Source organism: Desarmillaria tabescens (genome assembly GCF_030435595.1).
Source record: "Desarmillaria tabescens strain CCBAS 213 chromosome Unknown EV420scaffold_154, whole genome shotgun sequence".
Classification (NCBI taxonomy): Eukaryota; Fungi; Basidiomycota; class Agaricomycetes; order Agaricales; family Physalacriaceae; genus Desarmillaria; species Desarmillaria tabescens.
Window position 1 is genome coordinate 1 of NW_026848453.1, and position 25117 is coordinate 25117.

At 48.2% G+C, this 25117-nt stretch overlaps 4 protein-coding genes across 4 annotated transcripts; 1 reads left to right on the top strand and 3 right to left on the bottom strand.

The window, feature by feature from the left end:
* On the top strand, positions 1-1239 carry EV420DRAFT_324132 (major facilitator superfamily domain-containing protein; the record flags this gene model as incomplete). Its single annotated transcript, XM_060481717.1, has 9 exons — positions 1-79; positions 137-289; positions 343-420; positions 478-521; positions 571-617; positions 675-726; positions 780-973; positions 1029-1117; positions 1184-1239. Coding segments are annotated over 8 exons (717 nt in total), but the record flags the coding sequence as incomplete, so codon positions are not given.
* On the bottom strand, positions 1210-2322 carry EV420DRAFT_1593652 (uncharacterized protein; the record flags this gene model as incomplete). Its single annotated transcript, XM_060474954.1, has 2 exons — positions 1769-2322; positions 1210-1718 (listed from the first exon to the last, which is right to left on the bottom strand). Coding segments are annotated over exons 1-2 (538 nt in total), but the record flags the coding sequence as incomplete, so codon positions are not given.
* Positions 1995-2885, bottom strand: EV420DRAFT_324079 (uncharacterized protein). The gene is made up of 3 exons (XM_060481716.1): positions 2734-2885; positions 2471-2667; positions 1995-2416 (listed from the first exon to the last, which is right to left on the bottom strand). Exons 1-3 carry the CDS (start codon positions 2802-2804, stop codon positions 2082-2084), a joined length of 603 nt encoding a protein of 200 aa, XP_060321940.1. The 5' UTR covers positions 2805-2885; the 3' UTR covers positions 1995-2081.
* A 17132-nt stretch (positions 2886-20017) lies between these two features.
* Positions 20018-21667, bottom strand: EV420DRAFT_1653292 (uncharacterized protein; the record flags this gene model as incomplete). Its single annotated transcript, XM_060478729.1, has 5 exons — positions 20018-20773; positions 20819-21009; positions 21076-21292; positions 21355-21500; positions 21553-21667. 5 exons carry the CDS (start codon positions 21665-21667, stop codon positions 20018-20020), a joined length of 1425 nt encoding a protein of 474 aa, XP_060321941.1.
* Between the last annotated feature and the right edge of the window lie 3450 nt (positions 21668-25117).

A 25117-nucleotide genomic window follows, 5' to 3' on the forward strand; every position in this document is an offset into this window, starting at 1 on the left:
CACTTCCTCATCTCCACCGGCATCGCAGTCTCAAACTCGGTCATCCTTGCATTGGTGTTCCGCTTTAAGACGCAAGAGGGTGAGCTGCCATGGACCGAGATTTGGATCAGAAACTGACTCGGAATCGTGTCTCCAGTTCTCCTCGCGGAAGCGGGCCAGGAGCCTGGGGAGTCTGATGCTGCAGGATCGCGGGGTGCAAACTTGTACCGCTCGATCCTTAACATCAAAGCCGTGCATTTCCTTGCCATCTTCGCTCTCATCTATATCGGCACTGAAGTTACTCTCGGCGGTTGGTGGATTCCCGCATGCGATGCTCTGGTGGTGCTCACATGGTTTTATCAGGCTGGATTGTCACGTTTATCATCAACGAAAGAGAAGGTGGGAAGAGTGCGGGATACGTCTCATCTGGTTTCTTTGGTGGTGAGTAGCGTTCGTACTGTTCTGGTTGGTGTTTTACTAAATATGTTCCTCTTTTAGGACTGACTCTGGGCCGATTGTGCCTTATATGGTTCAGCAAAAAGGTTCGTATCTGAAATCCCCAGTCACCGAGGCATGCTTAAGCTTGACCAGGTTGGAGAGCATCGCGTCGTCTTTGTGTACACTCTACTCGCCATAGCGTAAGCCAGGCCACGACTCATCCCGGTTTTTCGTAGATTTATTAATCTTTTATTCAGGCTGGAACTGACCGTGTGGTTTGTTCCTTCCATCATCGAAAACGGAGTTGCAGTAAGCATGTTGTACCTGCATCCCTAACACTGCTCACCCAAACGTGTCTCCAGATCTCCTTCGTCGGTTTACTACTGGGGCCCATGTTTCCGATACTTGTCTGCCACGCGACACGGATCCTACCTGCGTGGTTACTGACTGAAAGTGTCGGGTGGATCACCGGGATTGGTATGTCGGGATCGGCGGCCCTGCCTTTCATAACGGGTTTATTGGCATCTCGCTATGGAATTCGGTCATTACAGCCGTTGTAAGCTCCACATAGTCTTGGGTATCAGAAGCCTTCGAACTGAAATTCTGTTTAGAGTCGTTTCGATGATGTGCACGCTGGTAGGCGTCTGGGCATTTGTACCGAGGACGCGACGCGTAGATTGAGCGCTATAGCAGCAGGGATGTAGGTCCTTATCGTAGAGCATAGATGAGTTGATAGATCTTTTTAGACTTTATATATCATATCTAGAATGCAGCAATAAAGCTACAAGGATTTATTCTCCATTGAAGTACATTCTCCGATACGCTACAAGAGCATGGATTTCTAGCGCAAAGAACTGACACCATAATTATTTGATCTCATAACATATAGCAGTCTCGCTACTTTAAGAAGTCGACTGCAAGTAGCCCGAGGGAGCGTAGTTTGGGCAACGACGTCAGTATGTTATCTTGAAAATCCTTGGGCTCAATCCAATCCCAGCTGTCACTCTCCGCTAGCAGATGGAAATGAACGAACTCGAAGAAATGGTATCGAGAATGAATAAGAATTCCATCCAATAACGCCAATATGTCAAAATAGACCTTTTCCAACGATTCTGGTCTGGCGGCAGGAACCATGTGAATATGGAGCTGCTTCAAAGCTGCAGGTTGGTCGCTTCGGTCAAGGCAATAAGAGAGACAACGGATACTGATAATGAAAGATGTTTTCGAGAAGTCGAACAAGTGGTAGTTGACTTTCTGAATCCGAGAGATATCCAGGATGGCGGCCTCCATCCGGCTAGCGCCTACCCAACTGTCAGCTTGTGAGATAATCGCGCGATGATTATATACTCACCGTAAAAGACGTGCTTCATATCTACTTCCCGAAGCGTCCCGCGAGTGGCGCAGAGGACTGTGCATGTCACACGTTGAATGAATAATGTGCAAGCCGTGTAGTGCGAAGCGGCTGGTCTCCCTAGTAACGTCATGTACATTTTTTCGTAGGCGTACGCGAGCAATAGGTTCTCTAGAGCGGGAGCTCGAGCTACCGCGTAGGCACCGAATGCCGCAGGGTGCACTTTGACGGCAATCAAGGACAAGGACAAGGAATGGGGTATCAGCGTAACCACTACAAAACACGATTTCTTCCAGTGTAAGAGAAGTAATGGCTAGAAAGTCAATCCGTCATAGATCGTCAAGATGGCCCCAAATGTGCAGCGAGGTGACGTTGAGAAGAGGAAGCAGCTAAGGCTCCTTGCCACGGGAAACGATCTTGAGAGAGTGTATTGAAGGATAACCAACATTACGTACCCAGCGTTGATGGTCCCGACAATCCACTCATTGTGTTCTCTATTCGGAGCACCATCGCCTGTGGGGATGCCAAACTCGGTCGGAAATGACAGGTTGGCGCCATTGGAATCGGTCTGGTCCCATCCTTGCACAGCAGCAGCGAGAGAGCAGATGATAACGGTCATGTACAGGTCCTTCGGTTGAGACCATTTGTCTGTTAATATTGTCAGTAAACGAATACTCGACCAAAATCGGAGACGCGACATACGTGTTTTTTCCCTCCTGATCGCCTCTCGATCGGTCTCATCCAACAATAGCAGCGTCTCGAATTCACCAGGGTGCTGAGCGAGCAACGCGCCCTTTTTGAATGTCTCCGTGTACTCATCGAAGCCTTTCTCTTTAGTGAGCTCCTCTACCTGCGCGAGCAGCTTATCTTGAGGAATACCGTGGAGGGGATTTTGAATCCTAAAAGACCCCGCGGGGAGGTTGTAAGCGATAAAAATGCGGGGAAATGTGAAAATGGCGATTTACCGCACGTTGATATTGTTAACGAGATTGATGTGATCGCGCCGATCTTCAGAACCTTTTTCTGGGTCAGACATCGTTCTCAACCGGTCCTGGATAGTCCACCGAGGCAGGGAAAGCGAGAATGGCTTGGACGCTGATGATACTCGGCATTCCTGGCTTTATAGCGATTTCGTTATCCTGTCAGCCAGGGCGATCAAATAGAATGTGGGGATGTAGAAAGTTGTGGAGCATCTTCGAATTTCTATATCTAGAACTTCAAACATTTTCGGCCATGTTCCGAGCGGCTGTAGCACCGTATTATGTGCACGCGACGTCAGTGACCATATGCTCCGTCGAGTCTGGTTTCTGCGATATTTCATTGTGGATGAAACTCTGAAAATGTTTCTCCAGACTTTAGTATGGATTACTTATGATGCGAGATGAGAACACTCACAATGCTACAAGGATAATCTATTACAACACATACAGCAGAGGTGGTGACTCAAGTCCTCCCGCAGCTTCCCGGTATCTGCGAGCCTGAACATGCCATCTCCATCCATCTAGTCATCTGAAGATGCAAAAGTGGCGTAAGAGATGCTCAGGAACGAAAAATTCTCGACCGGTCCGTGATGGAATAAATCTTAACAGTGGCATCACACTTGCTCAGCATCTCGATTCATGGACGGTTGGTGAAACTGAAGACCCAAGAGCCGGCCGGACTGCCACTGGTTGTTATGAAAAGAACGGAAGCGCCAGTGACAGGGCTAACTGCTGGTAGAATGAAAAGTCCGAAAGGATTAGCAATTGAATCATATCATACAGCCCGGCCAACCGCAATACAAAAGGGTCGGCTTGGCAGTGATGGATAGTTTCAATCATTTCAATGCCTTACGGAGCTACGTGCTAAGGTTAGATATGACCCTCAGATAGAGAGGCCAACATAAACACTCACATCCAGTGCCATGGCGCCGTTTATAGATTGAGGTAGAACCGCCTTGCGCAGTACTTCCACTCCAGAAAGCTTCTCATGCATCATTGAACAGTTACAATCCCTGCGACCCGAAGACGGACAAGCCTGACGGGCCCAACGAAGTAAATGGAACAGATATAGCATCTCGCCTGCCCAAAGGTTCGGAGTCGCTTTGCGCCCAAAGTATCTGTGGTCATTGGTTCAGGGACTCAAAGGCATAAAGAAAGTACGCGAGCTGAACTTCGCCGGCTGCCAATGCCAAAGATTACACGGATTTCGAACCAAGGACCTGGGTCGTGTTGTTGCCGTCCCCGGCGGAGCAATGAAATGAAAATGGAGTGTCCGATGCTAGCAGAAAGCCAAACAAGAAGATTGTTTTATCCCGTGACGATCTTGAACGTGGTATCGATCAAAGGCCGACGCAGCCCAAATCCATTCACACTTATCTGCTGGTCAAGTCGTACGGCAATCTGAGAGCCGGTATGGAAATGGGCCAAACCGTCGACGGTAAACAGAGCGTGGCGAATGTTTTGGTCGAAGCCCAGGATGGAAAATGATCGTGCAGTATACTTGTTCGCTTAGAGCATCCATTTACCATTGCACTAACGGCGGAGTGTTGTTCCAGAAATACTATGAATGACTGCAATGTCGTTGGTTCCTAAGAATGTAGCGTGAAATTAGTATATCGCAGGTTTCATGAAGAGAAAGGCCTTACGCTGCAGCAAACATCGTGGTCAACGAAGTCAATAGGGCCTCATACACAAGAGGGTCCATATTCTGAGTAGTGCAGATATGAATGCTCGGGTTATCGAATGCCGGAAACCGGGGCGAGGGCTAGATTCGTGAGCCGCGTTCCGACGTCTAAGCTTCGAGTGTCAGCCACAGTACTTGTGAGCAGGCAGGCAGCAAATGATAGTCTGGAGAACATTCTTGTTTTTTCCAATGCTGTTGCGTACAATTGAATTTGAAGAAAAGTCAACAGCATCACCGCCGGAAGCAAAAGCTACGATCACGTGTACGTGCTTCACAGACGAGTTTGAAATTCAAATTCCCTCTTTAAAACCTACTTCCTTCCTTGATGTTCCTTCCCACCTCCCTGGCCAGGAAAGACGCCTTTAAATCCTGTATCAAATTGGGCCCCATTGTAACAAGACCTCATTGCCCCAAAACATAAGGCATGACGCTGCAGGATCATGGTTGGGTCTCCGATTTTTCGAGTGACTTCGCAAGCCAGCATCCTTGCAGGATGGCAAGATGGTGAGGGCATACACATCTCATTACACACCACGACTCAAATCTCCTCAAAGAATGATTTTGTCTGTCTTGCCGTGTGTTTTTCAGAAACATGGCAACCACAGGAAAGTTTCTTTTGCCTTCCAAAGCGGCGTGCCGCGTTGCTACTGGAGATGTACGATTGTCAATTGCGTTAAGGACAACAAAATTGCGCATATATGCAGGTCTCATCTTTGCTTCGAGTCAAATATCTCCCAGCGGCGCCTTCTCTCAACGTTTGTATCTCGTGGACAGCCCAACGCCGCTTTGAACAAGACTTGGGTGGAAGCGATGCTGGGCAATTAGGGGAGGTGGAAAGACCTGTAGATGAAGAGCTATCGTCAAAGTGAGTGTAGTGAGTGTACTTTACTTCCTGCTATTGCTTATTGAAGACTGTTAGTGCAGTAGCGTCACATACGGGCGTGCCCGTCAGACGATAGCGTAAGGTGGAAGCATTCCCACCGTCGTTGTCAGCCTTATGAAATCAGTGGTCCCTTCAATGATGGTGAGCTCCGTCAATATGGTTTTCTTAATCGGCAACGTACTGACATATTCACAGGCGGAATGGTCATCGGCCGAAGACTCACAGTGATTAATGAAGAACTATAATGTGCCAGTCCGCAAGCCAATGCGAAGAACATCAGTATTATATGCCGACGTCCTGATATCCAAAGCGATGGTGGATCGAGACAATTCGTCATCATCTCAGAAGTGCTATCGCCGCTGGACTACATCCTCGGTTCCATACTAGGGCCGGAGGAGGTCGCACCACCTGCAACCTTCCTCGAGTTTCACGCTCTTGAATACCAGCGCCTAACTGAGAAGCGAGGTAGCCGCCTACACCCACGTGACGCAGCATCGCGTGCTATACTCAGCCTTAGTATACTATACTTCCTCACAATGTCACTGTCAGCGCTGACAAGGGCTCGAGACACCGACGACAAAATCACCTTCACCTATTATGTACCATTGGCTCAAAACGACTGCATTGTTGTAGTCTTCTCCTTAACTTGCGGAATAGTCACCTCCTACAATCAACCTGCAACAACGGATACGTCTCGCAAGAGTATCTTGGGACTCGAATGGTGTATTGGGTGTGACAGCGAGGATAGGATGAGGATATCTTCCGTCGTTCGTCTCTGGCAAAAGCGAGGGAGTAGAGATTTACGAGGCCCCCTCGCCGTACTTGTCGGTAGCGCCAATTCGGTCGACCGGTACAACTGGAGTAGTTCGTCGTCCGCAGTTGGGAGAAGAGTGTCGATGCCATGGGCGCGAATATATCCGTAGGTCCATATCGGCGTATTGTGGGGATCTCGCACTTACTATAAAATGGTGAAGCAGTGACCAGGACTTGTTCCGAAGTAACACGGCGGATCTGTGCTGGATCAAAGCAAAGTTACGCGTCAGCGATTGCACTGACTCGGCACGTCCGTGCTCGCAGCGTGCCCTTCTTCCCCGACCCTGATCACATCGGTAACCAGGCTGTGCACCGCCCTTGCGTACGTGAGAAAGCGCCAATGTTCGCATTGGCGCACTTGCGCCTTCCATGCCGAAATCGTTTAGCATCATGCTTTAAAAGAGGCTAAGGTTGTGCATCCGCAGTCCGTGCTCTCACTTAGTATGACAGTGCAGTGCAGTAGCGGACTAAGGAAATAAAACCATGATCAAATGTTGTGAGTGAGTTCGTGTTGTGACCGATCATGGCAAGTTAATCCGTCCTTGCTAAAGAACTACTGGCCGTTAGTGCCCAAGTTGAGATCTCTCGACCTAACTCTTAATGCTTAACTCCGCATAATTTTGACGAAGGCTCATTTCGTTGTTGCTCTTACACGTGATCCTGGTCGGGGCCCAGCTAATAGTGAGTCATGTCTGTCAAATTTTAGAGTTTAGAGTTTAGACACCGGCATAGAATGTATAGTCATAGCACCTATGTCTGCTTGTTAGCATACCGCCGCCCGGCGGCACAGACGCGCCATCAGTTAGGCGGGCTTTCATAATACAGGCTGTGCTGATCCTAACGCGGCATTAGGCTTCTTCTCGACCCTGAATCGAATCCTCGTGCTCTCACCGAAGAAGACGTACGTGGCGACGCCTCCATTGGCGCGTTTGTTGCTTTTCCGACGCGTATTTGTTCTTATGTTTTGAAATATTGTAGATGTATAAGTCTTCCGGGCCTCCGAAGTTTTTTTTTGACCAATGACGACTTTTTTTCGCGACGACAGTGAATGCGATCAATGTGGGTAACGAGATCTAGGATCAACCGGTCAGTATTTTGGTGGGTCCCGGAATGCAGGCGTCTGTGTTGGTCGGCAAGGTGCATGCTCAGTATTGTACGCGTTCCACGACTCTCTGACTCGTTCGGACATTACGGTTCTGCTTTCTATCCTGACCTCACGTCTTTGCCTGGCCACATGACCGCTCCATTCTTTGGAATGCTGTATTTTCCTCGTGTTCTCTCACAACGCTGATCATATTCTTATAGCATACCTCCCTCGGCTTTCTCAAAAAATAGTCGCCAATGCTCGACCTCCAAAAAGTTTTCTCCTCCGCAGTCGTCGTCGACAGCTGTTCCTCAACATGAGGCTTTACTGGTCGTCAGAAGGGCACGAGATGAATCAGGATTGCAGGTATAAATTCACCCAACTCACCTTTCCGGCATCCTTCTAACAATGAATAAGATAGGACCTTGTGCTAACTGCAGAAAAAAGCAACTTCAATGCCAATGTTATCCCTCTGGACATCCAAACGTCCGTCTCAACAAGTCCTGCCGCAATGAGGCTACAGCCCCTGTATCTCCTTCAAAACGCTGGCGTCTTTCACCAAGAATTCTCAAGTTCAAATAATATCGGCGGCATGGGAAATCCTTCTTCCGGTAGGATCTCCTTCTCCGTATTTGCAACCCATCGATATATGATGGACCCGACAGAAATATCCTCACAGTTTCAAGCGAGTTGTTGGCGATGGTCTGTGCTTTGCTTTGATTCACCCATTCTCAATCATCGGTCCATGGTTTCCTCTGCACGGACCCAGATAATAGTACATACTCCACGGTCCCAGGTCATTTCTCGGATGTATATAACCTCAGGGTGTTGTCGGACTGCTGGCGCGAATAGGTCAAAGACGTTTTCGACTTTGGCTGAAAACCGACAGCCTGTTTGAATGCGCGATTAGCAGAGATCGATTTCCCTCCAAGAGTTATGCATGCGAGGATCGTGGTTGAGAGGGTCGTCGTGACCTGGGACCTTGGTGCATGGACGGGCCGAAGGATGACGTCACGGGCATTTGTTTTTATTACGCCATCAGTAATACTACACAGCATTCTGTTCTCCCTCTACTACTACTACACTACCAGTGTAATTCGTTCCCGATCCCTATTCATGTCAATTACACCTAAGGATAGTGATGAAGAGACTTTTGATTATTACCGAAGACCAAAGGTGTCATCTTTGCCCCCGAAGGACTCAAACATTGGATGCAGGGAGCGACGGGCGAAATATCGCAAAGGGCAAGGAATTGGTAGAAATATGAATCTGTGTTGAGGCTAACGCTTTGGAAGAGATGGTACAGGGCTTGACAATGGAAGGCTCGGGAGACGGATAGCACTGCGATAAGGATTTTTCGGTGGGCTCGTCGAGGATGTGCTCGATGAGTTCAAGGGGACGTCAGCCATAGTTGCCTGGTCTTTTCATTGAGAAAATGATAGAAATAACGGCCAGAAATACACTGTATTGTTCAAATGGGCTGGATTTGTGACGAAAACAAAGAATTAAAAGGCATCGTGGCGGTCGTTCGGAAGTGCGAAGAGCGGCGGGCGGCAATCACGTTCTTTTTCATTTACCGCTATGATCCTCCTTGCTCACCACATCTTCCAGCATTGTCAACCCTTTTCTCTGTGCCTTGTACTCGAACAGGACGTCATGGGTGAACGGCGCGGAGGCCACTGTATCTAATATAGCCCTGGTACGCGTCTAGTTTTGTCTCTCCAACGGGGATTATTTAACGTCGAGTCCTGCCAGACATGCTCACGTTCTCGAGGGCGACGAGGTCTGTCCCGGATCAATAGAAATCAACAAATTACTTTGCTACTCGGACGATGGTCAGCACATATGGGACCTGCGACGCTGTAGTTGGCACTTGTTGGACGATGTCATGAACTGGCAGCACAGAGTTGGGATCTCTAATCTCAGGGACGTTACCTCCTGACGTACGGAATCAGGCCGCTGCGTATGTACGGAACCTGGGTGCCACTAAGCGTTCATTCTTACATCGCTCTTTGATGGGCGAATACGCTATCCTGGTTTTCCGAGCAGTCCCTTTATGTGTGTAGCTTTTGTTCTGGTCGTCGTCGAGGCATTGAATCTCTATTCCAGAACCTTCTGGATGTATCGAATCCTCTCTACAGGACTCAAGACGGCGGCGACTTCTGTCCTGGACAATAAGTCATGTCCTAACTCATCTATATGCTAGGGAATAGGCCTGTGACACGACCGAATGCGTGAAGAAGTCATCGCTTGGATATCGTGGAGAGTTAGCAGGTCTCTGTGGATATTACTGAAGATACCGCATATACGGAGCCACTGCAACCTGAGAACCCAGTGGATTCAAAGTGCTTGTACGTTTGTTTATTTCGCTTTTTTGCTATATGCACAAACCTCATAACTCTGCTAGGTCTTACTTCGGAAGGGTGGCCAAGTTTCAGTGCGCGCCGTCGAGCCATTGAGTGTATCGGGCCTGTCGGATAGCTCTGGGATGACCTTTATGCTCAATATTCCGGCCTTATTTTTGGCGCGACCGTATATGCGTGGCGGAAGGCTCTGACCCACGGCGTTCTACCTCTGGATCGTGCGTACAATGGAAAAGACACCTAGCTTTTGTTCATGTCACCATCGGGGGGGCTGAGCGTTACCTGACATCGGATGGCCGTGAGATCCACTCCGCCACGACATTTACCTTAGTAAAGCGGGTCTTTTTTCAACTATATACATGACCGAGCGCGGAATACATCGTGGACAAATGTGACATCACTTGGCCAGAACTCGGCGAAGAAGCATGGTGTTGGTGTTTCTGCGGTTAATACCAACCTGCGAGGATTGCAGTTCAAGATCATGAGTGCCTTTCCTTCGTCGGACGGCATCCCAGTAAGTAATCAGAATTTGACATAAATCGCGCAGATTTGATTTACCGCTCACGACAGGATAGGTGTGGAACTCGGACCTATCCCTTTGAGAGTTCAATCCTATTTCCAGGAAAGAAATGTCTAACGCCGAGATCATACGATGTACGCGGGTGCAGATCTTCAAACTCCAATGGCAAAAACCACTCTTTAATGAAGCAGGCGCAATTGATGAACGTCATCAAAATAACGACGTTTTCGAATTCGCGCCAAAATATGATAGGCCAAGGGGAGGATGTGGGTAGTCTTGTTCCTTTTCGGCTCCAGGTGCCCACTGCCTGGCTTTCTTTCTTCCCTTCCTTACCGGAATATTCTGGGCACGCGCCGTATTCTTTGTTCTAGCTGCGCATCTTGACTTCCATCAACCTGCCACGTACTTCTGGCCATGCGTACTTTCCTGATACAGTTCGCTCAAGCGCAGCCAATCGGACTGAAGACTCATCCCTATCCTTCCCATATCTGTCTCGTTAACTATACATGATCAAATGCCGCCTTTACAGAATATCAAGGACCGCCATCGGACCAGACGAAGCTCCATCGGTTGGGAAAAGCCTCCTTTCCAATAATGCAACACTTGTTGCGTCCAGTGAAATGAGAGCGGCCCTTGAAGCAGCACCACATCAATCCCCGAATTGTAGAAGCGGCGACTGGTGATAGTCCTGTCGAGCTGCCTAGATCATCCCCGAGGTTCGTCTCACTTCGAGGCAACGCCTGGCGGAAATGAACTCTCCATTTCTGTTGCGCCACTATCCCATTTCGAAAGATCGGGCGGGGTCAAGTCGCACGCAATCCAAAGATGGACAAAGGATTCGTTTCCAAGTTCTTCCGTATCAGCTGGTATCCCTAACGACTTCTGGCCTCGAAGTTTCCAATTTAAAGGCATTTGTTTGGACCACTACAGGACTGTTCGCAGGGACGAGGTTGACTCCATCTGAGAATTGGGACGCCGTAGAACCGTCTTTCCTACGCTTACTGGTTGTCCAATGGCGGTTCTCCTTTTGCTTTCCCATCTCTGATCATCAGATTAACTTTCAACGTTGGCGTCTTCGGAGTCACGTAATCGATCAAACGTTCGCGGTCGCCTGAGCGACTGGCCCTACCAAAACTATTCCCGGAAGGCGCAGGCTTTCACCGTGACCTACGTCCCCGAGCCATTAGACGATACTCGGTTAAAGGCTCATTCGCTCCCCGTGGGAGAAAAAAGCCTCGCGGTAGTGGGACTCGGGTAATAATCTCACTCGTTCTTCACACGTTCCTGGCTAACGCATTGTTTAGATCATAGAGACAAACCAGTCGACCGACGACGCCCCCACTCTCATTTAGCACCTCTATCTTTGCACGGAAGAGCTGAACCATCTATCATCCTGAGTATTGGATGGGGGAATCCATTTTGGGGAACCCGGAAGTCGTGACTAGACCTTCAACCTTTCGCGTCCAAACTTTGTTAGGTATCATCGGACACCCGACCCTACCCCGCGTTGGTCTGTCTGTGGGCCATGTATGCTGTAAGAAAGATATAAAGAATCTGAAATCTGATCTCAGTCGCGTCATCATCTTATCTGTTCTAGCGAGTGCCCAGTGAGTTGTTTTCAACTCCGCAAAATGTGGCCGCCCATAGGTAATTTGAGGTACCCGATCATGCAATGATGCTGATCACCGCACCCGCGAACCAAATTGCCAGGGATTACCTATTCGCTTCTCCTTGCGCCTAACTAGGATGTGGGTACGACAAGTCCACTTCTGAACGACTCAGCTCCTTGGAGATGGCGACAAAGCGTTATGATACCTCCGGCCATTTCCAGTTTGCTCTGAAGCACAAGGCATATATCCATGTACCCTATTTTTGGTTGTGATCTGTGGTGCAATAATGTCAATTCCATCATCCACTCTGGAGCGCAGTTTGTCGGGACTCATGAGGCCTTTCTAAGTTCTGGGTGAACAGTTCGGTTTATATTTCATCCTTTATCAGGTGCAGGCAAGCCCCACTGAATGATGTATTGAGAAGTCGTCGTAATTCATTGGAAGGAAGGAAGTAGACGTCGATGCTCCTTTGAAAATTTCTCTCGTGTACGCATATCCACCTACGGTAATACAACAAACAAGCGGTGATAGAATTGATGATGCAAAGGTGCCCATGATGCCGTGAGTAAATCAGCATTGTTAATCTGTGTGTGTTGATTTCAGTTACATAAGTTCGGTCTTGAAGGAAGGAAACTACTTTGACGCTTATTTTATTTTCCTAGACATTTCGGAATCAAATTTTGACGCTCTGGTCCTCGTAAGACTAGAAGAATTACCTACGGGTCTAGTGCCAGACGGCCTGGCCGTGACGACAAATGCCTCTATCAAGTAGCAAGCCTTCATCGATGCCTGCGAGTTGGGCGCGCCACCCGGCGGGCAGCTCTTACAGTACCCCTCGTTGAGCACCATACTACAATCACAAGCTGGAGAATAAAGCTGGGCCTTGCACCAGCAGCAGCGGAACGTAATACACATGACAGGGTGTTGAGCAAAGGATGGAGAAGCAGTTGCTGAAAACGAGTTGAGTGTCTGAGGAGGTTGAGTGCCTCCTAGGGCCAGGTTTCTGCGGCTTTATAGGCTGGGTGGGCCTCCCGAAACGGAATACGAGGGATATTCCTCTTTGATACCAAATAACCACCATATGGACATACCAGTCCATCGCTATTGCTATTGCCACTTGCAACCACTCGGGTGTACGGGTAATTCTTGGCATATCCCGCGGAATTACGCATTCCATGTGCTCCACCCCCCTTCGTAAGTCTGAGGACAAGACCAATGTGCCGGAGAGGCCAACTAAAATCAGGGGCATCTTTCGTGAATACAACGAGAAAAAGAGAAAAACCGCCAATGTTAAGAAACACCATGAGTATTTCTTGATCCTATTCACTATTCGAAGTCAGAGCCTCTCGCTGGTTGGGCCGCCGAGGCTCAGGGTTGGGCGCTGATGGTCTAAGGAGCGTTCTTGTTCCTCATGATGTCGATTCCTCTTTCCATGGGAAATCAGATTCGAACTTCAATCTCAGTAACGTAAGATGCACATCATATCGGGCTAAATACCTATAACGGGCAGCGCTTTATTGAGACATCAAAAACGGCCAACTGAAGAACAGTGATGAAAAAGGTTGCTTCAGCCTTCGAGGCGTTCGACCGTGGGGACAGTTCATCCGTGGCCGCTTGCAAAGATCGGTATCGTATCTAGCCGGTGACAAGAGGTAGGATGACTGAAGCATGTCGCCAAACTTTTCTCCGAGTCATCGGCTTCGGTCAATGTCAATGTTGAGTCCACTAGGAGTTGAAAGTTGGGCGGGTAACCCCAATCATCAGCATCAGTCTTGGTTCGAGAACGGAGAGGCCCAAGCAAAGCCGGGATCTACCGCGGGCGATATCCTTCGAATCTACGAAAATTCAGATACGCAGGCCCATTGATTCAGAGACCACTAGGCGAGTGGGATTTACATCAGAGGCCCAGGCTGTGGAGCTGGTATGAGAAGTCTACATCAATACGCGTTATGAATAATGATCGGGTGATGCTGAAACTGATTGATATTCATTGACTCGAACCATCAGTCAAGCACTACGGCTTATCCTTATTCTCCAACAGTCCAGTTGCGTAATTCCAGAACAGGTTCGGCCAGTAGTAGGCCATTTTGTATAGGATGTGCTGCGCTTTTAGCCGCGTTCATCGGAAAGAAATTGTCCAGATCAGACAATAACATAGCGAACATAGATGTCAGGCGGATTTTGAATGTCGAATCCTCGGACTCAAGCTGAAAGCGCGGTCTTTCGGGCTGAATCTGGGATTGTTTCATGAGACCAGTGATGATAGATATGTCCAAAAAAGATGGTCTGACCACTTCCCACCTAAGTATGGACTGTAATTGATTCTCCTTATCGGAAACGCGAACCCGACGATACTCTTTCAGCCATCAAAATGCCGAATCCGCCTTCTAACACTCTTCGAGGGAGTGAGCGCTAGGGAGAGTTCTAAACGGAGAACAATTGAAGGGAAGAGTCATACAATTAATGAAGCCGACTCAACGAGCTACGACCTTCTCGAATTGCGAGTTCGGCTCGGGATCACATAGCCAATAGACAGGGAAGGTTTGTTCTGAAATAAGAATGGTTCATATTGAGTCTTGGAAACGATCATTTTCTCTACGTGATGGTAAGATAGTCAAATGAAAGGAGAGTAGTGAACGGACCAGAACTCTTCAGCCCTGACATCCAGGGTCGGCACATCGTCTACGAGATCCATGACCCACCATCCCAGGAACGTAGCACTGCGGCCATTTCGACTCCTTTAGGCTTAAGCATGTCTTTGCAATGCCAAATAGCCTAGCCTCAACAGGGCCAATTTTCCCCGCCATGCCCGCTGGTAGGGCCAAATCCTTCCTCCGATCAATCAAATTGCCCTTAGTCCTGCAAATCGCGATCACCGAAAGCATGTAATCACTCCGAAAGGGGGATTTCCCTATATTTCCGAAGGTGTTTTGATGGCCGAGAAAATGGCGGGACTAGGCGCACAGGTACATGTACGCCACTGGTTTCAGAATTAGTTTCTACGAATCAGAAATATTCCAAAAGATTTACTTTTTTCGGAGTGATGATGAGCATTAAGTATCACCGCGATCTAGACGGGGGCTTCTCGATGTTGGCCATGTTCATCATCATGACGTTCGTGATCACTTACAAGGAAAAAGAATTCCAGACACCTCGGCGAGCTAGACGCTATCCCTTCGGACATGTTCTGACAGGCACGGCCACGCCCGGGGGGTTGTAGGATATCGAATTAGCAAGCTATGGCTTTTGACCTATAGCTATTCTAAACGAGAACTCAATACCAAAGAGCAAGAAAGCACTCACCACCTTCCGAATTCCTCCTAGTTAGAAGGGACCATTCAAGAGGACATCTGCCAATAGATTCGTCGCTAGTGGCGAGGTTGTAACTCCGATGGTTGGACCACCACATCGCTCCTCTGTTTGTTCCTTCCCGTTTTTAAACGCACATACTCGTCTGGCCTTTTGACAGCCCGTCCATAATGAGCACCAACTCCATCCATCTTGCTTGTGGTGGCGCCACTGTTTTTCCAAGGAAAATCTCCGCGCACACATCATTAATGATAAACGAACGTTTGAACGCGTAAATTTCTGGGTAATTTGGCACATGTGAAGGGTGCAACCGAGTAGCTACCGAACACTGTAAGGTGGTGCACAGTGACCGCAATCAAAGACAAGGACTTGAGGTACGGATACGTGCATGACCACTGGCGAAAACTCGATATCCTCCAGCGGAAGAGAAATAATGGCCAGAAAGTCGATCTTCATCATGTAGCTATAGCCGTCTGGTCTGTTCATGGAAATAACAGCCAGGAATGAACCCTACTGTTCAAAATCAGTCGTGTTTGCCACCAAGGAATCAGAAGGGGCGTACGGAACTGCAGTGGGTCCCAAGTCGTGATGGTCGCCCAGTTGGAAGAGTGACGGCGGCAATCATGTTACCCTTTTTCATTTAAGGTGGTAGTGTAGGGCTCAGGTGGGAACGGCCAAAACAGGACGAGGACGTGAAGCGCATACATTTCTATGCGGACAACACATCCGCCATAGAGGCAATCTTCGACCCACTACCCAAAACAGGCCAAGCCTTCTCCATTGTATTCCATCGACGCATCCGGGAGTTCCTAGACAGGGACCCGACTCACACGGTCGAAATAGCATAGTGTCCAGGACACAAGGATGTTATGGGAAACGAGCGAGCAGACTCTCTGGCCAAGAGAGGCGCTGAGAAATTAGCGGAGAACACAGGAAGGACAAGGGCAAACGCAAGGAGGGAGGTGAAAGCGAAGACAGTAGAACAGTGGAAAAAAACAGTGGGAAGGGAGCCCGAAATATAGACGCTTCGCAACGGCAAACAGGATCCCACCATCATTGAAACCCACACGCCACCTCTGTGACTTGGCAGGCAAGCGCGAGATATTCGGCCGAGTCCTACCGTGCCGCACAGGGCACGGGTATATAGGCGAGTACTACTCCCAATTCGTACCATCCGAGAACGTTGACTGTCCATGCGGTGAAGCAGACCAGACGCGCGAACATATAATACGCGAATGTCCATTATACGAGGACCAGTCCGACCAACGGGAGGAGCTCCGAAAAGCCTCAAGGTCACTATACCTGCCGGACATACTCGGCACGAGGGAGGGAATCAAAGCACTAAGCCAGTTTATTGAGGACTCAGGGGCGTTCACAAGGTCAGGGGAGCCACGGGTCCCAAGAGTAGCGCCAGAATTCGAAGAGGACGGGAGAGAATGGTGGGAGGATGAAGAAGGGGAGTCGGAGGATGAGCACGGATAACCCGCAGGAGGAAACATCCTCTCAGAGAGCAAACCACCACACCAAAACACGATGACGCGCGCTAAAACCACGGCCACGGCCACCCGCAGATCTAAAAGCACCCGCCCGAGTCAGGGCAAATAAACACTTCGCAAGTCTGTTGCTATACTCCACACACAACGCTACCAACCCCGAGTTTGAAAAGTAGTGTATTGAACGGAGGGACCAGGTACAAGAGGGAGGAGGAAGCCTGGGCACCGGCCCCGCCACCGTGTCTTAGTAGATAGTTTACTTGTTGCGGTTAATCAAATGCAGAGTCCAAGAAGAAAAGGTGGGAACGACCACATCACATGAGATTCACGTGATATATCCTACCTTACTACCACCATCATTACCACGTCCTCCAACATTGTCAACTCTTTTCTCAGCGCTTGGTCGAATAAGATATCCTATGCAAAAGGTGTCGAGGACGCCGTATCGTGGTACTCGTGGTACGCGTCTCTTTTTCTCTCTTCGGCGGGGTTGACGTCGAGCACGAGTAGATCTGGACTTAGGTTCTCGACGACGACGACGACTGTCCAAGATCCACGAATTCCTTTCCAACTCGCCGATATGCATGCTTAGACATTGATGACATGATAAAATCTGTGAAGGTGCCGTCCTTACTCAGACGACGTTGAGCTTGGTCCCTCCGACGTTGGAATTGACAGTTATTTAATACCGCAGTGAAGAGCGGTATGACTGGAGGAGCCCTGCTTGGGTAGCATAGCACCTGGACCTTCGATTTAGGGATATCATCCTCATATATGCGGAGCCACGGGCCATGAAATATCCATCCTTGCCCCGCTCTTGATGGAAGAATACACAGCAGCCGGTTTTTCTGAACAGTCTCCATGTGTGTACCTTTTGTTTGGGTCGATATCGAGGTGTTGAACGTTGTCTAGACTCTGGAGCCTTCTGGCGTAGTCCTTTCCAGAGTGCTCGAGACGGTGACGATGTCTACCCAGGACAATAAACCACGTTCTAACTCCTCTATATGCTTGAACATGGACCTGTGACGCGACGAAATGCGTGAAGATGCTATCGTTGGATATCGTGGAGAGCTTGCAAGTCGGTGGTGGCATCTTGGGCGATACAAAATCTGGATCGTTAGCTGAAGGGAAAAGAATCCTCCCAATGGCTTTGTGCGGAGATACCGCACATATGGAGCCACAGCAACCTGAGAACTTATGGATTCAAATTACTTGTACGTTTTTTCGACTCGCTTCCCTGTTTTGTTTTCAAACTTTGTACGTTGTTAGATCTTACTTCGGAACGGGTGTCTGCTTTGACACGTCCCGTTCGTGCCAGAGAACCCTATAGAGCGTGCGTGTAATGACAAGCGCACTTAGCTTTTGTTCATGTCGCTATCGAGGTATTGGACTATCACCTGGAATATCAGCCATTTCGGAACGCTGTGAGAACCACTCCGGAACATTATTTTAGTTCGTAAAGTGGTTCTTCCTTTTTGCAACCATACGTGCGTCGAGCGCGGGACGCATTGTGGGAAAAAATGACAATCCTTGGATCAACTCGCGGAAGAAGCGTAGTGCCATAATGCCAACCTGACTGAGCAAGGATTGCCGGTTCACCAGTTCAAGGCCATGAACGTGTTTTCTTCGTCGGACGGGAGTTCAGTAAGTAATCAGAATCTGATGAATTTTCGCACATCTGATTTATCACTCATCGGGACAGACGTAGAACTCGGCACCTGAGGGCTGGATCCTGTTCCAACAGAAATGAACATTGGAGCACCGATATCACACGATGTATATCAATGGCTACGCGAGTAAATATCCTGATACTCCGAAAGGTCCCTGTTTCTAATAACGTTAATGCAGATACCATATATCGCTAGTTCAACCCCATTAAAGCCACGCTTGCCAACACTTAACAGCAGAACGGCGACCTATGGACGACTCCTTCCTGCGTTCTCTCCTTCCTTGCCGGAATCTTGTGAGGACACTGCCCTTTTCTAGCATCGTATTCATGCCTAGTCAAATGAAAGCACTCATGAAGCAGCACCACCTCACGTTCCGAATCCCACCTGAGTAATGAATGGTGATGGTCCCGTCGACCTGCCTAGATCATTCCCAGGCTTGTCTCCCTTCGATGCAATGGGCGGAAATGAACTCTCCATTCTTCTTGTTATACAAAAGTATCTTGCGTCCAGTCTACGTAATTGTGACGTTTTCCACGCGTCTCCTGTTGCGCCACTATCCCATATCAAAGGACCGGACAGGACAAAGTTGCATCTAATACGAGGAATCATTTCCAAACGCCTTCCGCATCGATATACCCCTGATTTCTGGTCGCTTTTCACGACGCTAGTTCCCGATCTGGAGACATTTGTCTCGGTCGCCACGAGAGTTCGCGCGACGAGTTTAACTCTGTCTGAAAGTAGGGGATCGTGGAATCGTCGTCTTTCTTTTTCGCACTTACTGGTCGTCTAACGGGCGGTTTTCCGCTTTCTTCCCCAAATCTCTGATTATCAGATTGACATTTAGCATTGGAATTTTCGAAGCCACTTAATCGATCAAGCATAAGTGCGAAGTTATGGTAGCCTGATCCACCGACCTCATCAAACTCATCCCCGGAAGGTATCTGCAGATCTTTACTGCGCCATATGTCCTCAAACCCTAAGATCATAGATCATAGACCCTTCGCAACCATGGTGTCGTCCTCGCTCTTCATCCGCGTAATTGGCGGGCATTTTGACTAAATTTACCCATCTTTCTTTTTCCCACTTCTTTCCTGTCATTCTTTTCCGTTTCATCCGTCCTCGTTTTTATTTCAATGAATGGGAGGTGCTGTACCTATTGTATTCCATCACAGGTGCTGCTTATCGCATATGATCTACCAATCACAGCCTGACTTTTTGCAGGATCGGAAGGTCCATCCTCTCGTCGCCGGTTTCTCCTTTAGGGTACTCAAAGGCCACCGAATATCGAACAACATGCACCTTGTGCTTGGAAACGGCAATTTGAGTCTGATACCCCCTTTCGTATCTGACCTGACTAACAAGGTTCGACGGTTGGAGTGCTTTCCTCGTCTAGGACCATACCGACCGTCATGTAACAAGGCACGCTAACTACGTACGACCCTTCCGTTGGGAGGTCTTGCAAATCTGTTCAATGATGACGACATACCCGAAGGACAGGGACGTCAGGACCAAACGGAATGCCCGACGGAACGTGGGACCCATGTGGATCTACCATCTACAAACTGAGGTGTGTATCACTCAAGGGCTCGGAGAAGTCACGACTGTTTTCATCTTCAACCCTTGGGCTAATCCATATTCATAGTATACGAGGATAAATTATGTCGACACGAGATTTGTCTACTCTGGGTATAGTCTGGTGATGCAGCATACGGTTTGGTACAACGTGGCTAGCTACCGTAAGTGTAACCATCATTATGGAGAATTCATAGAACGCAACTCTGAAACCTTCAAAGATCATATATTAAACTTTGAATTACGGGACAGACACCTACGATGAATATCAGAACTCTAATTCCTCGAGCCAGCTGGATTCAGGAATATTTTCGCCGTCACAAAATGGGGAGGGGCCTGAACGATTAGAATAGGATATTCGATGACGCCGGAATGTGCTGCCACGGCGTGTCATAAGAGAAGAAGCATCATGAGGTGTACTGGGAACCGGGTATAGAGATCTAGAGGAGGAACTAGCAGAGGGTAGGCCTAAAGAAGAATGAGATGTTTCCGAATCGGTCATATGAGGACCAGGGTGCTTGACAAAATGTTTGCGCTGGGTCAGCGCAATCCTAAAGCGTCCTGTCAAGATATCCCCGTCCCGTCCAAGTGGATATTCTCCGTCGCAAGCTGCATCCGGTGCTATTTGCGGTTTACTGGACCTTTTCCTGCGTCTTTTCCGCCCTTTGGATACAACTGGAGGACGTGCTGAGAACGCTACCAAGGGTATTTCTGGTGAAAAAATGACGTTAATAAGGTGGTATACGCATGCTTGGTATCGGCTGCTAGTGCCCGCCGGTCCTGTATTGATGCGCTCAAAAAGCAGGTCGGCCTGCCTCCAGTGCGACTGTTGCGCTTGTTTCAGCTGTTGTTTAGCATGTACGGTCCGGTCATAAATGAAAATGTTCGGGCTGAACCATCTTTTGAGAGCCATGTCGACAAACCTGACCTTATCGTCGACTATTAAGACAGCAGACGGATCTATGTCGTGTCCGTCAAGAAGGTAGATGTGATTTTGCTGCATTTTTTGGAAGGCGTTGTAAACCTATGCGGGATCAGAGAAGCGAAGCGTCCTCAAAGTAACACATACCAAGGTACGATCCTTATATGACACCATTCGCGTTCCTTCTTCTACGCATTTGACTACTCCAATCATACGGCCATCACGAGCTAGACAGGCCAAAATAGGAGTAGTCAAATCCAGTGGTTCCAATTTTTGGCATCCGTCCATCATGCACTGCAAGGCCAACGACGAAGTATGATTGTAAGCGTATTCGACTTCTGTGAAGTATATGATCAGTACAAAGCGGGCGCATAAGCGTCTACCATGGAAGTTGGACTACCTACCGACTGGCCTGATCCCATCCAACAACGCACGTTTCCAGCCCGCCTGCAGCCATTCAGTGACTTGAAGCTGGCTTTCATCGACACAGCGATATCCGGCCAAGTAAGGGATTCGGAGGTGTTTTTCCTCCTGTGGGATAAGGCGAGCGTGGCCGTCCGATGCGATATACAACATTGCTTGGCGGATATCGTCGAAATCAATAGAATTAAGAAGTGTTTCCTACCAACATTAATATAGTGAGCTCAAGCTATGGACATCTAGGAAATGTCTCGGTCACATACTATCAATTCGAGCTGCACCATAAGATTAGTGAGCACGACGACAGGTGGTCCCCAGACAATAACTTCGTGGTTGTTTTTGATGAATTGAAACATAGCTTTTCCACTTCCAGGCGCTTCGTAGACGTCTCGATAGAAGCCTACCTGGTCTACGGCGAGGATTAAATACTAGGATAAGCTTCACTGAGCAACCAGACTAACCGCGAACTACAATTGCATTTGAAGGGATCGAACGAAGAGTTTTCCTTGGTTCAAGGCCGACGTCATGGCCGACAGTGTCATAGAGATATTTCTGAGGATGGGGTTCACCAGCCATGCCGTCGTCTGTGAGAAAGGGGAGAGGATACAACAAACGCTCAACCAGAAGCTGCCGAAGATATAGTAGACGTCCGAAACAGACACATCAAGTGCATTCAATGGGTGTGTGCCTATCCTTTTTAGTCGGGCGCTTAGCATAAAATAAGACAATGGTCTAGTGGAAGCGGCGGCTAACTGCAACATGAAGGGGCGATTCCAAGCCGTCCAAGACTTCCTCACAGTTTGGAGCTGGTGCACGACACAACATTAGAGAGACACGAATGTATCCCATGAGGAGGGACGGCACTCCGGAACGCACATTGCGCCTTGTTCGAACTGGTGTTCGAAGAATTCCAGAAGAACAGGAAAAGAATACAATGCCATCTTTAGAAGAAGCTGTGTCCCAGGTAACGGTGTAGTGCCGGTGTTTGTCAGCTCTGATTGGGTGACAGGATGAGGTCCTGATATGAACCGATCCTGTGAAGCTGTCCGGATGCGCCCTTGGGACGATCATAATAGCAGAGTGCGCGTAGAAGAATCTGAAGGGCATATATAGCCCACGAGATGATGTCCCTCCGATAAGAATACATGCGCTGAAGAAGTTATAAGAGAGCGCGCGCCAAACAAAGTGATCCTAGTACCACTGTTGACTAGGCAACTACAATCCAAAATAAAATGATGAGTGTTGATAAGAACCGGGAACAATGTAAATGGGCCTGACGCTCTGTAGAAGACTTGGCTTTCGGGTGCGTGCGATTGAACACAATGCTAAACTGGGCAAAGAATGGGTGGACATCTTGAGGTAGTAGATGTCAAACGACGTAACAAGGTAGTGCATGTTAAATACGTCCAATCATTACGCGTACGATCGGCGGGTGATTGCGATATTCTAAGTACTTCTTCATGATAGGAAGTCAAAACGCTGTTATTTTAGAAATGACCCAACGATAGAACGGAATTGACGAACCTTGATTGAGCACAGTTTCCACAAATTCTACTTCAAGCTTTCCCTTGACAAGGGGCTACCAGGCTTTATGAATAGTGGGATGAGCTTACGTTTTGATTGACTTACCATCTTTAAAACCTTTTGCCGTAATGATTTTTGGGCTTGATCAATGATATTTGAGGTATTTATCTGTGAAATAGTGGTTAACAACTGAAAGATCCTGATGAAATGCAAGAAAACAAATACTTATGAAGCCATCGTCATGCGTGGAAGTGTCTTTGCAGCAAATGAGGTTTCCCAACCCACAGTCAACCTCGGAGCTGAAGAGGTATGCGCAAGGCGAGTGTATATTTTTTATCTACCTGAATGTGTCAGTCGACAACCATCGACGATGTAAATAAAACGAGAAAGAAGTACGTGGGCCAAGTTCGGAGTATTCGTAAGTCGCCGGTCTCAGCGCTTGAATTGGCATTTTGTAACAAGGGTCCGCCGCGGTGCCGGCGCACGGGACCTTGCTGGCTGAATATTTGCCCGATCTCACGCTACTTGGATCTACTTGGATAAGTGTCGATTAATAGTCAGCGCAAACAATCTTTCCTTGAAATATTAGGGGTGTTCGTGCAGTTGCTCAATGTGTTTTGTAAAATAGAAGAATGTTGATGTCGATTTTTGATAGACTGAAGTAAGCGGCATGCACGCATTTAACAACAGTCTGACTAAGTTCTCTGTGCAATGCTCTTAGTGACTCACAAGGCCCGGCCCAGCTCGGCTTAGCTCGGAAGGGCTCCGGCTCTCCAAATCGCAAGCTCGGGCCTTGAGCCCAAGCCCATTGAGGCTCAGGCTCAGCTTGGGTTCAGGCCCGGGCTTGTATACAAGAAAATATTTTCAGCTTGAACGACCTCTAGGAAGGCAAGAGAATGAGAAACGAAGTTGCTATTCACTTCACAGGGTATTCTATTAGTAAGAGAGTAAGTTTATACTATAAAGACCACGCATGAAAACATGAGAAATAGACACAGCCAAGGAAAACCATGGTATACCAAGTTTTGGTTTTGTCAGCCCAACACAAAGTCTGTATCTTCCTCAATTCTCCCCTTCCTCCAAATAATCTTCTGCTGTACTGGCCGGAGTATCGGCGATGGTTGTGATGAGTGCGTTGATGAATTGCGATGATAGCAAGCAGAAAAGCGATCTCGGCAACTTCCATAGTCCGATCGGACTTCCAAAATTAATCCCAAATGATAGAAAATGACATGCTCTCCTCGCCTGAATGCCTGTGGTTGTAGGGTATTTAGAGCCTGGGCTTGAGCCTGAGACTTGAGCTTGAGCTTTCAAAAAATGAAGCCTGAACCTGAGCCTTTTCAACGTTCAACAAGCCTACCCATAGGGCCCGGCTCAGCTTGGGGCTTGAGCTTGCTGCTTCAGGCCGGGCTTTGTAAACACTCTGCGGCTCATCGGCGCCACCGGTTATTTGGCTATATTTACATTTGGAGTAAATTGCATAAGGAAAAAGTCGTAGTGGGTAGACCTAGCTTTCCAGCAAGGTAACTCCGCTCATGTGGCGTGGTCCGATCTCTCTGAGCATGTCACAGTGGGTACATGGCACATGCTCGTCTTTTCCTCTTCTGCTTACCTGCCTCCCACCTTCAAATTCTCATTGAATACAGCTTCTGCCATTCCAAGACTGTATGCGCATATGCTGTACATCCAGGTATATGGAACAGCACAGCTGGCATTTGATGTGACAAGCTATTCACAATCTCTTGTTTGGAACATTGATTAATACTCATTGTCAGGCTACTTCTGAACCCCCTCCATGAGCACCGTGATGCATTGATGAGTCAATGGATGGCAGTGCTGACATCGACCTTTATCGATTGCCAGTGATGCAGCGACAGGAGTTGATAAGGCAGGAAAAGTTCCTGTCTGATACCGTCATACCTGAAGAGTAAGTCTGTATCGCCATTAGTCTACAAGAGATTATGCCACGCTTTATCGATAGAATCTCCAAATGCCCACTAGATCACTCCACTAGTGTGATATCCATCAGCAATCTCATAAGAGTGATAGAGCCCCAGATCATCCAGATGTAACATATAGAGCAAATTTAGGACTGATGGAGAAGTATCGAATGATGTTGCCTTCATTCCCATGAACAAAAGTACTATAGGTATTACCATCACTGTATTAGGAACCAACGCCTCAACTAAGCTTTGGAGAAACTAGTTGTTACAGCTAGACAAACCTGCAGCCATTCCCGAACAGTAATTGAATGGGAGGGAATGACATGATGAGAGTTGAGTCGGCCCCTGTTACGGTTTATTCATTTTTCTTCCTTTTTCTTTGTTTTACTCAGCCTGATTACTCGTATGCGATCATCACGGATGATTTCTCACAGTACTATTATTAGCGTACTCAAGTGTATTTAAGTAGAGCCTCAGCTGGTCTAAACCCCAGCTTCGGCTAAGGTTTAATCTACCTAACATCGAACTCCGTTCTTCGTGACTATCTGTCCCATCGACT

Bases quoted from the DNA above. Each gene is read 5' to 3' on its own strand.
- EV420DRAFT_324079 (XM_060481716.1), bottom strand. From the start codon at position 2,804: ATGTCTGACCCAGAAAAAGGTTCTGAAGATCGGCGCGATCACATCAAT. The intron at 2,668-2,733 runs GTAAATCGCCAT...GGGGTCTTTTAG, and splicing joins GTTAACAATATCAACGTGCG to GATTCAAAATCCCCTCCACG. The intron at 2,417-2,470 runs GTATGTCGCGTC...CAATATTAACAG, and splicing joins GATCAGGAGGGAAAAAACAC to ACAAATGGTCTCAACCGAAG.